This window comes from Podarcis pityusensis, assembly GCF_964106645.2.
Source record: "Podarcis pityusensis genome assembly, chromosome: Z".
NCBI classification, from domain to species: Eukaryota; Metazoa; Chordata; class Lepidosauria; order Squamata; family Lacertidae; genus Podarcis; species Podarcis pityusensis.
This window is the reverse complement of record NC_138044.1, coordinates 28,384,637-28,400,689: the sequence shown is the minus strand read 5'-3', so window position 1 is coordinate 28,400,689 and position 16,053 is coordinate 28,384,637. Positions and strand designations below refer to the sequence as shown.

General features: G+C 42.5%; 1 protein-coding gene across 1 annotated transcript; it reads right to left on the bottom strand.

The window, feature by feature from the left end:
• Nucleotides 1-7,007: 7,007 nt before the first annotated feature.
• GPR174 (G protein-coupled receptor 174) lies at nt 7,008-10,513 on the bottom strand. Its single transcript, XM_080991316.1, has one exon. It carries the CDS (start codon nt 9,943-9,945, stop codon nt 8,926-8,928), a length of 1,020 nt encoding a protein of 339 aa, XP_080847442.1. The 5' UTR covers nt 9,946-10,513; the 3' UTR covers nt 7,008-8,925.
• Between the last annotated feature and the right edge of the window lie 5,540 nt (nt 10,514-16,053).

Below are 16,053 nucleotides of genomic sequence, written 5' to 3'. Positions count from 1 at the left end.
CAGCCTGCCTCAGAGAATAAACACTTTCTAGTTCCAGAAACAGGTCCACTTTTTATTTTTGCAGGCTTTAGTGTTATTATTTTTTAGTTTGTTATAGACTATGGGGTTTGTTATAGACTATGGGGGGCTTCCTTCTACCTGGTGGGGATAAGTACCCTTTCAAAAGCTGTTCATGGTTGTCACTGCCTGCCTATAGAACATTGGATCATGGAGCCATTCTGCCTACAGGAACTACCTTTGTCTTTCCACAATTAAAGAAGTGCTGCACTTTTTAATTACTTGATCCCCTTACCTACAACCTTTTCTTTAGGTACTCCATGGTTGTGGGGGAGGAACAGGTATCTACTGCTACAAGTGGTGGCTTGTTGGTAAAAATTAGCTAACTATTTACTCCCCCTTTCCAAAAGCTGACATCTGCAAACAAAAACACATGCTGGAACTGGAATGTTAACATTTGCACCTGTTGTATGTCAAGACTGTTCCTTGCAAAACTCTCAAGGATGCAGCCTTGAGTTAGTGCTTATTATCCCTTACAAAATAGACATGTCACTTATCCCCACTAGATGGCGAAGTTGGCAAGCTAAAGGTATTTTTGTTTTAAGCCTTCTAGCCTTTTAATGTTCTTGATGAGAGCAGCATGCTTATGCTTCACACCAACTAATCTGGAAATAAGTTTATGATACTCCAGGGAAGCAATATATGATTCAGAATTATGCCTTTTGGAAGGGCAGTGAAGGCCTATCACCTTCATAATATTTGGTGTAGATCCGGACTTTTTACACCCATTTGTGTCCATTAATACTGGGAGGGCTTCAGTTTACATGTAAACTTTTCAGACTGCCATCTGGAAAGCTGCATGCCCAAGACAAGCCAGTCTCTTGTGCACATTGTGGTGCACTTGGGCATACAGTAACTGGAGCAAACAACTTGCAGAGAATATTCCAAAAGCAGTCTGGATTTCTCATGTTAGGTTCTTGCAGCAGGGAGGGGGAATAGCCTTTTATACCAAATCCAACTAACTCATCTTCTGCACAGCCTTATCCCACCGTGGGGTGCTCCAGCTGTTTTGGACTGCAACTTAAATCAACCAGCCACCATGGCAAACTGGTTTGTGATCCAAAATACCTGAAGGGCACCCAGGCAGGTCTGACCTGACTGGCAGAGGCTCTCCAGCATTTTGGGCAGCACCCCATTGTCAGTCTTATCTGGAGAGGCCAGGGATTAAACTTGGGACCCTCTGTGTGCAAAGCATGTGCTCTACCACTGAGCTATGGCTCGCTCTAACACCACTTCCTTCAAAACAATCTTTCTTGGTTCCGTAGTTTGCTCATGAAACCATCACACACACCCCTGGCCAGTTCAGCTAGCCTTGCTGCAAACCATTTTGCCTGTCTGTTGCAAGTAGCTCATCAGACCTGCTCAAATGTGAGTTTAAATTTACTTGTCCTTTTTATACTTGTGGGGGATAAATCAGGCCACATCCCCCTATTTAAGGTTTCAAGTTAGCAGCTCTTTACTTTTGTAGGTAACACGTTCAGCATTTATAAGAATTTCCTGAGTCACTGAGCTACTTCTACACTTCCTTTCTACCAACCACTGTACAAACACATTTTCCTCACCACTAAAAGTGATCTTTGCTGGGGAGGGGGGAGGACAAGAGTGCTTCATTGCAGGGGGTTGGGCTGGATGAACCTCAGCATCCTTTCCAAATCTACATTTCTATGAAAATATCTCAGGCACTCTTGTGTTTAAAGAGAGTTAAAGCAAGGAATAAGTATCTCCTTTTAGTAGTTTCAAGGTATTCACACTATCCCTATAATTCTGTGAGGGAGAGCAATGTCTGCGAAATGCTCTGTGATCTTGTGATGAAGGAAGGTATATCAATCTAATAAATAATAATAATGTTACTGTACCTATTTTGCAGACAGAAGGCTCAAGGTTATAATGAAATGCTTTTTTTAGTTTTTTAAATTCCTAACAATGGAGTTGCCTCCTACTTGTGGATTTGGGCAACTTTTTTTACTTTGCCATTCAGAATCTGAAATGTGAAATTTGGATTTCCAAGCTAAATTTTGAATGGGGTTTACTTCAAAAGAACCTATGTGTTTTTGGCATCTCTTTGAATTTGACAGGCACCAGTTCTCCTGTACTGTCCAATTTTAAATATTGTTGCATGCCATCTATCAACCAATTGTCTATTTCAGAGGTTCACAGTACTGAGAGAGAATTGCTGAATAAGTGATTTAGACTTCCTGCCATCACAAGTTACCTGCAGTTACACAACAAAAAAAACCCTTCATTGTGGTCTTTTGAAATGAGACCTTTTTTTTGGTGGTAAACAGTTAACTCTAAAAGGAAATATTCTGCAGAAAGCAACACACTCATTATGAAATGGTCTCAGAAGGTGCACTAATCTATGTTAGTCCTAAGAAAATCCAGTATTGCATAATACATTTGGAGATCAAAATAGATTGGTTAAAACCAAAATAAGAGAGCCCTGCCTAATCAGACTGAAAAGCTTGTCTGCTTCAGCATCTACAACTATTCGCAATGGCCAACCAGATGCTTCTGGGAAGCCTACAAATGCAACTACCAGTTGAGAAGGAGACTTCTGATCACATGTACTCTGGCTCACAAAGACTTGTTCCACACACAATTATTGCGAACAGGTTTGAGTAATCTGTTTGGACCAGTGTGCCATGTTTTATATAGAAGACATATAATATGTGCATGTAGTCACAAACTAATAAGAATCAAATAAATGTTCCATGAACAGGAATAGTAGGAGTGGTAAGTCACTGTCAAAGATGACTGAAACGGAGGCAAAGTGCCTTTCCACAGTCAACATCCTACAAACGTGAGATGATGTGTGCTCCAAACGTCACAATAGGGTGCTCCAAGCACAGCAGCAGACAGTACAATTCTTCCTCCTTTATCAGCTGGTTTAATGATGATGTTAGTATCATTAGACAAGTCATTAAAGCAGGCACGTTGGGACTTGGTTAAATTGTCCTGTGTCCTAGGGCCCCTCTTTTCGAGTTTGTCCAAATCACGGATCACCAATTGATGGAATGAAGTGATGGAAGGATTAGAACTGGGCGGGATAAAGGATTATTTAGGTCTAAAAAGCTGTGTTTGTTGATCTCTGAAACCAAACATGTCACGTGACTTAATATTATGCACAAATTTATGTAAATCTACCCTGGTGCAAAAAGTGTTACAGCGAGGCTTAGGAACAAAACAAGTCCCAGTTGCAGGACCTGCTTTTCCTCTGTATATCTTTATATAGGCCAGCTTTTACAGGTGTGTAAGCAGGGCCATCCAACTATCAATCACCCAATGTCATAATGAGTTCAGGTGACTGATTAGGTGGGCGGTCCTGCCTGCCTGCTGAAGTTGACCCACAGGTATGGCAGTAAGGGGGTCTGTTTCACCAGCACATATTCCACACCAAGAATGTGTTGGCACCCAGCAGGATTGAATTCCATGCTCATTAGCTGATGAGTGGAGGGTTCAGTTCTGCTCTCTGCAGGGGCAGAGGAAGTGGGGGTGCGGTGAGTGTGGGCCGCCCTGGATGTCATCACTTGGGGGTGACAAAATGCCGGGCGGCACGCACCACAGGGCCTACAGCGCGCCTAAGCCACACGTCTCTCCTGGGAGAGACGCAGTGGCTTGGGTGCGTGCAGGCTCTGTGCTGTCCAAACTGTCCACCCGCTGCCCACCCCCCAGCTGTAGGGCGGCTGAGTGGGAGGAGGCAGGCAGACTCCGGAGGCCCCATAGGTGCACCCTACCCTTATGGGCGGCTCACCTCCCCCCTGGGCACTGCCCCAGGCGCCCAAGCGGCTTCCTCTGCTGCTGTCTGTCTGCAGGGGTTTGCTTCACTACAGTGAAGCAGCACCAACAGCACCAGCTGATTGACAGGCAGGTGTGGTTTTGGGGAAATAGTACTGTGGGCCAAATTGAACTCTATGAAGGGCCAAGGGCAGAGGTTCCCCACCCCTGCTTTTAGGCATCTCATGATGAGCTAATACAGCCGCCTGTCAACTGCAACTGTAATTAGCACTGTAGTGAGCTCTTGACAACCCTGGGATAGCATATCAAGAAAGCTAGTGCTGACATGAGGACAACCCCTCTTCAGAAGGACATGATCCATCTTCTCCTACTTGTGCACAGGGAGATTATTGCTTGGCCTTCCCCTACATGCCCACTCAATTCCTCTGCAATATGTTCAGTCATTTCTGGTGACAAAGGAATTATTCCAAACCTTACATATCTAGGGGCCCATCATGCAGGCTGAGAGAAGGGAGAGCCCAATCCACTACTTGTGAGCAAACCTTGCTCATGGTAGGCACATGCAATGGGATCCCTAAAAGTTCTGAGCCTTTGGTTGTGCTGGTGGATTTAAAATACCTGCAACCGATGGCTAAAAATCATCATCTGTGTAGCGAGCAGACTGGCTGGTGCCTTTGCTGGGTTGACTGCCTTTCTTTGTAATGCACAGCATCTATCACTTATCTGAGCCATCACAGTGTGCTCCATCTTGCCTCTTTCCCTTTTTTCATCTTCAGGTGGCACGTTTCATCTGAGCTTCCTGTAGCAGTGTTCCTTTTCATTTTTCTTTCTTTCTTTCTTATTTCGCACTGTGGTTTCCGCTCACTGTTACTGGGGCGGCAGCAGGGAGCTAGGTGTTGGCAGAATGAAGCGAGAGCTATTTGTGACATCATTGTGGCAGATTGAAACAGGTGTTTTTTGTCCCAGACTTAGGTGTTGTAGTAAGCTGGGGTGGGGAATCATTGCTGAAAAATTAATATACCTTCCAGTAATGCTCACATTACAGTTTAAAAACCCCCAAACGGTTTAGCCTCAGACACCTGAAGGACCACGGAAAACCTCTCAGATATGAAGGCCAGCAGCCGTTCCTCCACTGTCAGAAATTTGAGGGGTGGCATCCCACGAGAGGACTTTTTTTGCAGCAGCCCCTAAGCAGTAGAATTCCCTCCTCGCAGAGGTCCATCTGGCAGCTTCATTGTATAGCTTTCAACATAAGCTGAAGCCCAGCTTTGACACCATATCTATCTATCTATCTATCTATCTATCTATCTATCTATCTATCTGAACCCACCCTATTCTTCTGAGTGTAGATTGTCTAAACTGGTTTTAACCTTGCATTTTCATATTGTAACCCACCCTGGAATCTTATGTTGAAGGGTAGGTAAGAAACAACAACAACATATCCACTTCTAGTCCTACTCAGTACACTCAATGAAATTGATAGACATAACTAAGGTTCATGAGTAAAACTTATGTTGGATATAATAATAATAATAATAATAATAATAATAATAATAATAATAATTGTGTTGGTGGTTATTATTATTATTATTATTATTATTATTATTATTAATATTATTATTATTTCAGAAAAGGGCAATCCAAATGTTCAATGGAATGGAGCAACTCCCCTATGAGGAAAGGACTCAGCATTTGGGACTTTTTAGAAAAAGCAGGTCAGAGGGGGCACAATACAAGTTTATAAAATTATGCATGGCATGGAGAAAGTAGATAGCATAAGGCTTTTTGCCCCCTCATAAAACACTGGAACCTGCAGACATCCAAAGAAGCTGAATGTTCGAAGATTCAGGACAGGTAAAATACTTCTTCAAGCAGTGCAAAGTTAAACTATGGAACTCAGTCCCTTAGAAGGCAGTGGTGGCTTTAAAAGAAGACATACCCTCTAACATTTCTTCAGTGAAAATAGGGACATGCTAAGGAAAAGCAGGACATTCTGGGATCAAAGCAGAAACCGGGGCAGCTTCTGTAAATCTAGGACTGTTCCTGGAAAATAGGGGCACTTGGAGAGTCTGGGAGGATTAGACAAAGGCTATCAACAGCTACTAGCCGTGCCGGATTTATGTATAAGTTAAACAAGCTATAGCTCTCTTGGGGGCCCCCAAAAAACTAAAAGGGAAAAAACCTGGATGTACATTTCCAAAATATAAGATAAGTTCAACAATTACTTTGATACAATACATATTTTGTTATGTGCAAATGGCTTTAGATACCTATTAGGTCCATAAATTACCATATAGCATATATTCAACACAAAAAACAGTGACAATTTGTTGTTGACAAAGGACAGCTGGACATATAAAGAGCCCCATTACCTTCAGTAGCTTAGGGCCTCATTAAACCTAAATCCGGCCTTGGCTACTAGTCATATTGGCCAAGTTCAGAGACAGTACGCTTCTAGATACCAGTTGCTGAAAACTGTGGAAGGGGTTATGCTCAGGTCCTGCATCTGTGCTTCTTGTGGGCTTCTGGTTGGCCACTGTGAGAACAGGATGCTGGACTAGATGGACCATTGGCCTGATCCAGCAGGCTCTATGTAACGGTGTTGTTCCTTAGTGAGCAATCGGGTAGCATATTGAGCTGCACACTTTCATTTTTTTTTGTTCATTCACTTAAGACATTTCTATTCCACCTTGGAAACCAAACCCTATGAGGAAAGGTTTCGAGTGCTGGGTATTTTTATAGGCTGGAAAAGAGACCATGAGATGACATAATGGTACTCATCAAATATTTGAAGTGTTGTCACATGGAAGATTGTTCTCTGTTGCTCTTGTGGGCAGCCAGGCATCCAGAGGTCACATACCAGTGGTGGGTGGTGTTAGATGGAAAAGTGGATGGAAAATCGATGTGACACTTACCTTTGTACTTTGCAAAAGTTGAAGGTTTCTACATGCACACCCACACACCAAGTATCTTTCCATCTTCCTTCCAGGCAAGCAAGAGTTCAAGGAGACATTCCAGGTAGACAAAATTGTTCAAGGAGGGCATGGCCTGTGGGAGGGGGTGTGGTCTGGGAATAGCCCTGAGAGCCAAATTGAGAACCCCGGAGGGCCATATTTGGCCCAAGGCCTAAGGTTTCAGATAGCTTCTCTCTCTCTCTCTCTCTCTCTCTCTCTCTCTCTCTCTCTCTGTATATTTCACTGAGACTTTACAGCACATTGCAGTACTACACAGATCAGATTTATTACAGTACAAAAAATAGATGCTTTTAAAAAATAAATTACTTCCATCAAACATATTAAATTAACAGTTCACAGTATTTTTCTGCTTATACAAAAAAACAACAAAAAACAACCTACCAACCCCTCAAGCAAATATGAAACTTCATTTGGGGAAAGTAGGAAGAGCATATCCCCCTCTCCCACTTGCACCAATGTTCCAGGACATACATGATTATTTTCAGGAACACCCCTCCCTCTAACACAGCCTTTGCCAAGAGGGTCTGGGGTCCTTCAGATGTTTCGGAATAGAATCCCCACCAGCCCCAGCCAGATTCTATAGGCATCTGCTTAGCCACAATGAGAAGTGTTTGTTGGACTCAGTGGGTTTTTGGCCTGATCGAGAAGGCCTCTTCTTATGTTCTTACATCTGATCCAGCACATGGGGATGCCACAAAGCCACCCTTGAGAGCTGAGGAATCATTGGCAACTTCGGATGTTGTTGGAACCCAGTTCCCATCAGCCTCAGCCAGCACAGCCAGTGGCCAGGGATGATGGGAGCCGTAGTCCAACAAAACTTGGAGGACTGCAAGCTCCATATCCCATTGTTGTAAACAGTGAAATGGGTCCACATCCTAAATCATGAATGCAGATGGCACTAATCTCTAATAAGCATGTTGGTAATCTTGTTGTGTATTATGAGGTACAAAAAGTACCGTAATCGCAAACAACAAACAACATGATACTGCTGTGTGTACGGATTTACATACATTTTTACCCTGAAATATGTCCCAGAGAACTTAATGGAACTTATAACAACAACAACAACAACAACAACAACAACAACAACAACAACAACATATTGACTGTTTAGGGCTTTAAAGGTCAGCACCAACACTTTGAATTGTGCTCGGAAACATACTGGGAGCCAATGTAGGTCTTTAAGGACCGGTGCTATATGGGCTCGGTGGCTGCTTCCAGTCACCAGTCTAGCTGCCGCATTCTGGATTAGTTGTGGTTTCTGAGTCACCTTCAAAGCTAGCCCCACATAGAGCACATTGCAGTAGTCCAAGTGGGAGAGAACCAGTGCATGTACCACTGTGGTGAGACAATGCACAAGCAGGTAGGGTCTTAGCTTACGTACCAGGTGGAGCTGGTAGATAGCCATCCTTGACACTGAATTAACCTGTGACTCCATGGATAGCTGTGAGTTTTAAAAGTACTTTGTAACATTCCTCAGCACTGCTTGCCAATGCAGCCAGCTAGTATTTCCTAGTGAATATCAGCAGTTCACTGCTATATGACGTGAGGGTGGCCACTACCTTAGATGGCTTTTAAAAAAAGATTAAACCAGTTCATGGAGGAGAAATCAGCCAGTGACTATTGGACATAATGGGGTTTAGGGTTGTATCTATCAAAGTTATGTAAGAATTAGCACTAGAACAATGCTATTTCCTCCTCCCCTCATGTGTACCCTATACCAAACCCAAATCTGCTCTGGAGGGATGGGAGGAAACCAAGAATAGATTAGGGGGCATGCAGGGGGAGAAGAGGTGGATAGGGCTCCATTGCACAAGAATAAATCACTGAGCCAATGAAACGAGCTGCTGAACACTATGTTGAATACAATCCCATATCTCCTTGCAAGACCCCAAGCACCAGCACTGTGTCACTTCTGGATAAGCAAAAATGTCTATTTAGTCAAATGCTAATGTTCCAGTAAGCAATTAAATACAAGTGTTGGTATAATTTTGAATATTATTTAAAATCAGTAGTATCAGTGGAAGTGCAGGCAAAACACAAAAGTTCCATTGGTCAAAGCATGAAAGCCAACTAGTCCACAGATTGCAAAGGAGACCAGACCATTGCCTTGCCACGCCAGTAGAGTTTTAAGCCCATAGAGTCAGGTTAACCCACTTCAAACAGTATGACTTGGATTTTCTGCCACACACCCAAGTGAGGTCTGCTGCTCTGGGCCATTTGTATTTTCATAGCGTGTGTTATGGAGCTGAATGCTGTCCTGCAAATCTTGCCTTGAAAGCCGTCTTCGGAACTCATCTGTGGTAAAATAATAAATGACAGGGTCTGCACAAGAGTTTAAGCTGGCAAGGCACAAGGCCACCGTGTGGAATATCAAAATCACTTTTCGGGCATAGCAGTCTTTTATCTTGTTGGCTTTCACAAAGTAATCCAACGGGAAGCTGATGTGGTAAGGTGCAAAGCAAATCAGAAAGACCACGGCACAAGTCAGGATCATCTTCAGAGCTTTCCGTTTCTCTCCAAGGTCTTGGGAAACTGAATTTTTTTCTTTTAGAGATAAGATGGTCTTCCACGAACAATAGACGATGATCAGCAGAGGAGTTACAAATCCAACTAGTTCACCAAAGGACATCATTACTATAGAGATGGTACCATCAACAGTCTTTACTGGAAGATCCACAAAGCATTTATTACTAATGTGTGTCTCATTAGAGGTGAGTCGCAGAAGGGGGAAAGGCAAGCAGCCAACACAGACTAGAATCCACCCAGCAATGCAAACGTACACATCGTAGATGCGTTTGCAGTCACTGAACCTAAAGGGATACATGAGGAATAAGAACCGCCTCACACTGATGCAAACCAAGAAGTAGATGCTTGCATACATGTTGACATATTTCAGGTAGAAGCAAAACATGCACAGCTCCTTCCCAAGGTGCCAGCTTTCTGACAGGTAGTAGAAAATCCTCAGTGGCAAAGACAAAACTTGTGCCAAGTCTGCAATCGCAAGGTTGATCATAAAAATCACAGCCCGCTTTGTTTCTTTCATGTACCCATAAAATACCCAGAGGGCTAAAATGTTCCCAATCAGCCCAGGAACCAAGATGATTGTGTACATGACTGCATAGAAACGCTTCGAAAAATCGTTCTCCCCATTGCAATCTGGGCCATCAGCCACCATGGTGCTTTTCAGGAGGGAGCAGAGATGCTGTTGGAAATGTAAGGTAACCACCTAAAGATTTACCCCCCTTGAAACCTTGTGAAAAGGAAATGAGGATATAAGGCAACTGGAGAAGCTGCAGATGTGGAATCCATGAATTGTCTGTTTTCTTGGCATTCTCTCCAATGTAAAAAATGTATTCCAGAAATCTTAAGAAGATTCTTTTGGAGGCTTGCTAGGATTTGTTTCTCCAAATCTTAGAGATTTATGTATAGGGCCTTCTTCAGCTACTTTTATCATATTTATGAGTTGGTCTTTTCATTGGCCATGGCATCCATTGGATTTTGATAGAAACAGATAGCAAACTCATGTCCATGTCCTTTCTCAGATGAATTTTACATCAAGGGAGAGGGTGGTTTCCCATCTGGATGCATCAAAGCTGTGCATGGTGACGAGTCAGACTGAAGCAAGTATCATCTGAAGTGTTGCAGCTACTGTAATGAAATGATCTTCTATTTGATTTTGAGTGACACCCTCAAAAGGCACCTCGTGGCCGGAGCTCTGCCGCAAATGATAACTCTACACCTACAGATGAAGAAAACACAAAAAATGAATTACTCTATTGTTTGTTTTTTATTTCACTTAACAGTATCTATATATGTAACAACACCTCTAAGCTGTTTCCAAGAAATATTAAAATTATAAATGAAAACAGCTAAAAACAAGTAATTAAAATCAATTTTATAAACAGAACCTGCAGTAAAGAGATTTAAATCAGCATCTACACGGCTGGGAAGCTGTCCTAAATAAAAATGTTCTAAGCAGGCACTGGAAGGAATGTAGTGAAGGCACCTGCCTGCCTGATGTCAATAGGCAGGGAGTTCCAAAGTGTACGTGCTTTTCTTACAAGTGTGAACACGTACCATGTGGCATCTGTAAAAGTGCCAGTTCTGCAGATTGAAGCAGTTGAGTGGGCACATATGGGGTGAGGTGATTCCCATCCCAAGCCAGTAAAGGCTTTATATACCAATAAAAGCACCTAGAACTTGGCCCAGAAACAAATCAGTAACCAGTGCAGATCTCCAAGCAGAAGTGTCTTACACAGTCAATGCTGAAGTGGTTATCCACTTCCAAGACTACAATGGGGTGAAGAACCTGTGGCCTGTGACCAAGAAGTCACCCTCTCGGTCTCTCTATTCAGCCCATGGTACTCTTCCCACATTCCTTCTCCCCATGCATGCTACACTTTCACCAGCCTCTGCACTCTCCTCAAGTCCCTTTGCCTGGCTGAAATGTGTTATTGTGTTATTGAACTATGACATTGCCTTTTGCTTTCATGGATGGAGAGATTTGGAGAGGCAGGGAATTGTTACCTGTTAGTGATTCAAACTGGCATATAGAAACTTCTAACTGTTGCGTGGCTGGAATGTAGCCAGCTTGACAAACGTAAGAGTCCTATCCAATTGTCCACCCATTTTTGCATTTGGCACCACCCACCAATGGCATGTGGTTCCCTTCATCCAATACAAAGAAGCACCACCAATCAAATGTGCCAACAACCACACGTTAAGTTAGTGACATGTTGCTGAGCTTGGCCAAAGTCTTGTTGGCTTTCATGGGTCTTTCACAGCTCACTTTGTTCCTCAGGACAGATTCAGAAGAACAGGATTTCCTCCCCCCCCCCCGCCCCCCACAACGTTTATTGACTTTTTGTAAACTCCAGGAACATTTCAAATTAGTATAAGTGAAGGTACGGGATTTGGAGTGATGAAATGAAATACAGCTTACATAAACAGAACTGTGTCTTCCAGACACGGTAATGAAAATTCAGGGAAGCTTTGCCCTCCATTTGATCAATCCTGCAGAGCGTAAATACAATCTGGCTGTATTTCTTATTCTGCTTTATTGCACAAGTCAGAATGCATGATATATTGCTGCCTTAACAGCATGGAATGTTTTATAGTTCAGTGCTATTAGTAACAAAATGTATACACTTAACATGGATTTGATAGTGATGGATAAATTACATTACTTAATGTTAAACCATGTTTTAAAAACAGCCTCTTGTCTCCTGCAACACACAGACTACTAAGCAGAAATGAAGTCCAAGATGCCTTGTAGGGTCCTTCACGCCTTGAATACTCCTCATTGTTAAAACAAAAATGAAATCTCCCAGCAAGCTGAAAAGCTATGACATCTGAGGGAAAAGGACTGGCTGTTGTGATGATTTTCTATTTATTTAAAATGCATCTCTGGGTTATTTGTGGGGCCTGCCTGGTGTTTTTACATGGGCAGAATGTGTGCTTTTATTTAAAATGCATCTCTGGGTTATTTGTGGGGCATAGGAATTCATTCTTTTTTCTTCTTCAAAATATAGTCTGGCCTCCCACAAGGTCTGAAGGGCAGTGGACCAGCCCCCTGCTGAAAAGGTTTGCTGACCCCTGCCCTAGTCCAATAATCTAACCACTTCAGCACACTGTGAAGCAACCAATCAAAGTAGTAGTACAGTGGTACCTCAGGTTATATACGCTTCAGGTTACAGACTCCGCTAACCCAGAAATATTACCTCGGGTTAAGAACTTTGCTTCAGGATGAGAACAGAAATCGTGCTCCGGCGGCGCGGCAGCACCACAAGGCCCCATTAGCTAAAGTGGTGCTTCAGGTTAAGAACAGTTTCAGGTTAAGAACGGACCTCTGGAACTTAACCTGAGGTACCACTGTAGTAGTAGTAGTAGTAGTAGTAGTAGTAGTAATTACTTATACCTCGCCCATCTGGCCAGGTCTCCCCAGCTACTCTGGGCAGCTCCCAACAGAATATTAAAAACACGATAAAACATCAAACATTAAAAACTTCCCTAAACAGGGCTGCCTTCAGATATTTCCTAAAAGTCAGGTACAGTGGTACTTCAGGTTAAGAACTTACCGTAATTCGTTCTGGAGGACCGTTCTTAACCTGAAACTGCGCCGCTGCTGCGCTATTTCTGTTCTCATCCTGAAGCAAAGTTCTTAACCCGAGTTACTATTTCTGGGTTAGTGGAGTCTGTAACCTGAAGCGTCTGTAACCTGAAGTGTATGTAACCCGAGGTACCACTGTAGTTGTTTATTTCCTTGACATCTGATGGGTTAAGCTCACAAGTGTGAACCATCCCTATGTCTTATGAAGTCTGAGTAACCATCTTCTTACCACTATACTTAACTGGCAGCCTGGAAATTTCAAGCAGTGTTGCCTGAAGTTAAAAATAAATGTGGGCATTTTAGTCTGTGAGACAATGGAAAAACCAGCAATGTGTTATAAAAAGTATGTAAGGGGGATTTTTATTTATGGGTTTCTTTCAAGTTCTACTTCCTGCACCCATTTGCTAAGAGTCTTCTACATAACCTCCCCCTCCTCCACTCTTTGCTTTCTACTTAAGCAGTAGTAGTCAAACCTCCACATATTTGCCACCAGGTATATATAATACCTGACTGTAATGCACATTTTTGTGTGTATGCCATCTTGCCAAATGGGTATTGACATTTGCCAGTTAGAGTTTAACAGAAGCAGGGAGATGAGAGCAGTTTGGCCCTTAAAGAAAAAAAAGAAAAAGAAAGAAAATAAGACAAACTCATAATTTATAGCTGCTTGTTCCATGAGTCACTAAAGGACGGTGGCTTAATAATTCATGGTTATTTCTCTCTTAACATACAGAGGTGAACCCAAGGTGAAGCCTCCTATGCAGGAACGAAGAGGCTTGAAGAGATAAATGGGTTGCCTTTAACAAGTGCACAATAAGCGAGATAGTTTCTTCCAATATGGTGATTCTATGATATCCAGCTTTTAACCAGATTGTTCCTTTATTTTACACAGCACTCTGAAGCCTGTTCCTCATGACGTTTCTGCAGGTTAGAGCATTACCGAGGATGTGCCTGTCTTCATATTACAACTTAAACCTATTTCAAGCTTGCTTACTTGCCATGACTTTACCCCCTAAGGATTGTAGGAACTTGTATTACTGTGAAGGAACTGGGACTAGCTAGAAAAATCGAAGACAATATATTCAGCATTCACACAAATTATAACTCCTAGAATTCTGGGAATTATAATTTTGTGTAAGTGCTGAATATACTTCATCTTCCCCCTGGATCTCAGATGGCCTATCAGGCACACCAAAATCACATGCAAAAATATGTGCAGATGATCTCAAAGCCTGATGCTTATAGAACTTGTGTTTTCTGAATGATTCCTCATATTATCCCACACAATGCCTGGCAGCTTTTGTGAATCCCAACCCCCACCCCCCCAAGAACTGTGATGGGGTATTTAATTTTTTATTTCTATTTTAAAGACCTAGCACAAGAGAGTGCTTTAAACATTTACGGCCCCTGTGAGGCAGCTATAAAGAAAAGATGTCCAATGCTAAGTCAGACCATATCCCAGCTCTACCTGGAGATGCTGAGATTGAACCTGAGACCTTCTGCATGTAAAGCAGATGCTCTACTGTTCAGCTACTCTTAGGAGACATAGGAACCAGGAAACTGCCTTATAGAAAGTCTAACTCAGTATTGCCAGCACTGACTGACTGCTGTTCCCCAGGGCTTCAGGGTCCTTTTCAAATACTACCCGGAGCTTTCAGGGATTGAGCCTGGGACCTTCCGCATGGAAAGCAACTGCTTTATCAGTGAGCTTCATTGAGCTTTGGCCCTTCTCAGTGGCAGTGCTCCACACAGCAGAGGGCACATGGAAAAGTCTCTCTTTGCAACTGCTGAAATGAACACTGTTACCTTCCGGCTGGTAGTACACAGCCACAGTGACTACTGACACTGATGCAGAACTGAGGCTTGAGTGTGGTCTGGTATAGTGCTTAGATCAGCGATGCCCAGTTTAGGAACATAGGAAGCTGTTTAAGTCTCCATTGATCCATCTAGCTCAGTGCTGTTGACATTGGCTGGAAGTGGCTCCCCAAGGTTTCAGACAGGAGACACTCCCAGCCATACTTGGGAGATGCCGGGGATTGAATTTGGGGCATCACATATGAAAAAAAGAAGCAGCTCAAAGGCCCTTCTTCACATATCCCTACTCAGTCCTGAAGTTCACTGAAGCATTTTAGGTAAGTTACTACCTCTGTGCCTAACGCACCACACAGGGCCACTATGGTAATAAAAATCAGGTGGGTGGGTGAACTGCTTTGAGTTCCCTGGAGGAAAGATAGGCTATAAATGTAACTGATGAGCACATGAGGCGATATAAGGACCTTTTACACATCATGACTGCCACATGGATGCTTTCATGCAGCCACTGTCAGCCTCATGTCCTGCAGATTATTTTCTTTATTTTACAACATTATGCTTAATTGTAATAGAACTTCAAACTGGTTTACAGAGCTGGGGTTGATCGAAACAATAGTCCAAAACATCTACAGAGTACCACTTTAATGGACACGTGGGTCTCAATTGTGATCTCTGTGTGGAGCCTATGGTCTAAAGTTGTTGCCGAAATGTTGTGTGCCCCTCTTTTCTTTTTATGCATGGTTTCACTTCATTCAGAGCTGCTGTAGGAACAAAGGTAGCAATAATATTGCATCTAAAGCAGGCTGAGATCAAGGGTGGAAGCAGAAAATTCTAGCCAGGACAATAAAATAAAATGATTATCATAATTCTACATTCTTCCAAATGGGTAGGTTCTTTTCTAAGGGCAAATTGCTTTACCAAGTATCAGAAATCACTAAATTGGTATTGAAAAATCATAATATTGATGGAATTAAAACAGTGTGGGTTTGATAATACAACTTTTCTAATCTTCACGTCAAGATGAATCTGCTTTTGATCTCTCAGTACTTCTCTGTTTATGTCATTTTGAAAATTCCTCTTGGTTTGCGAATATGTAAAATTCCTTTTTAAAAGGGACAACATTTAACACTCAGTTTTCGCTTTCTAAAGACTGTACATCTGCAGACATTGGAGCATGCTGTATATATAATCCATTCCTCTACCCATTCATTCCATTTGCAAATATTTTAAATATTTTAAATAAAAACCAATAAACATTTTCTTTCATCTCCAGCGCAAAAGTTCTATAACAACTAACTTACAGTTAAGATCAAATTCATTGTCAACTTCATATGAGAAAAGATCAGCAGCTAGTTAACTAAA

Excerpts from the sequence above, each read along its gene's own strand:
- GPR174 (XM_080991316.1), bottom strand. The coding sequence starts at position 9,945 with ATGGTGGCTGATGGCCCAGATTGCAATGGGGAGAACGATTTTTCGAAG.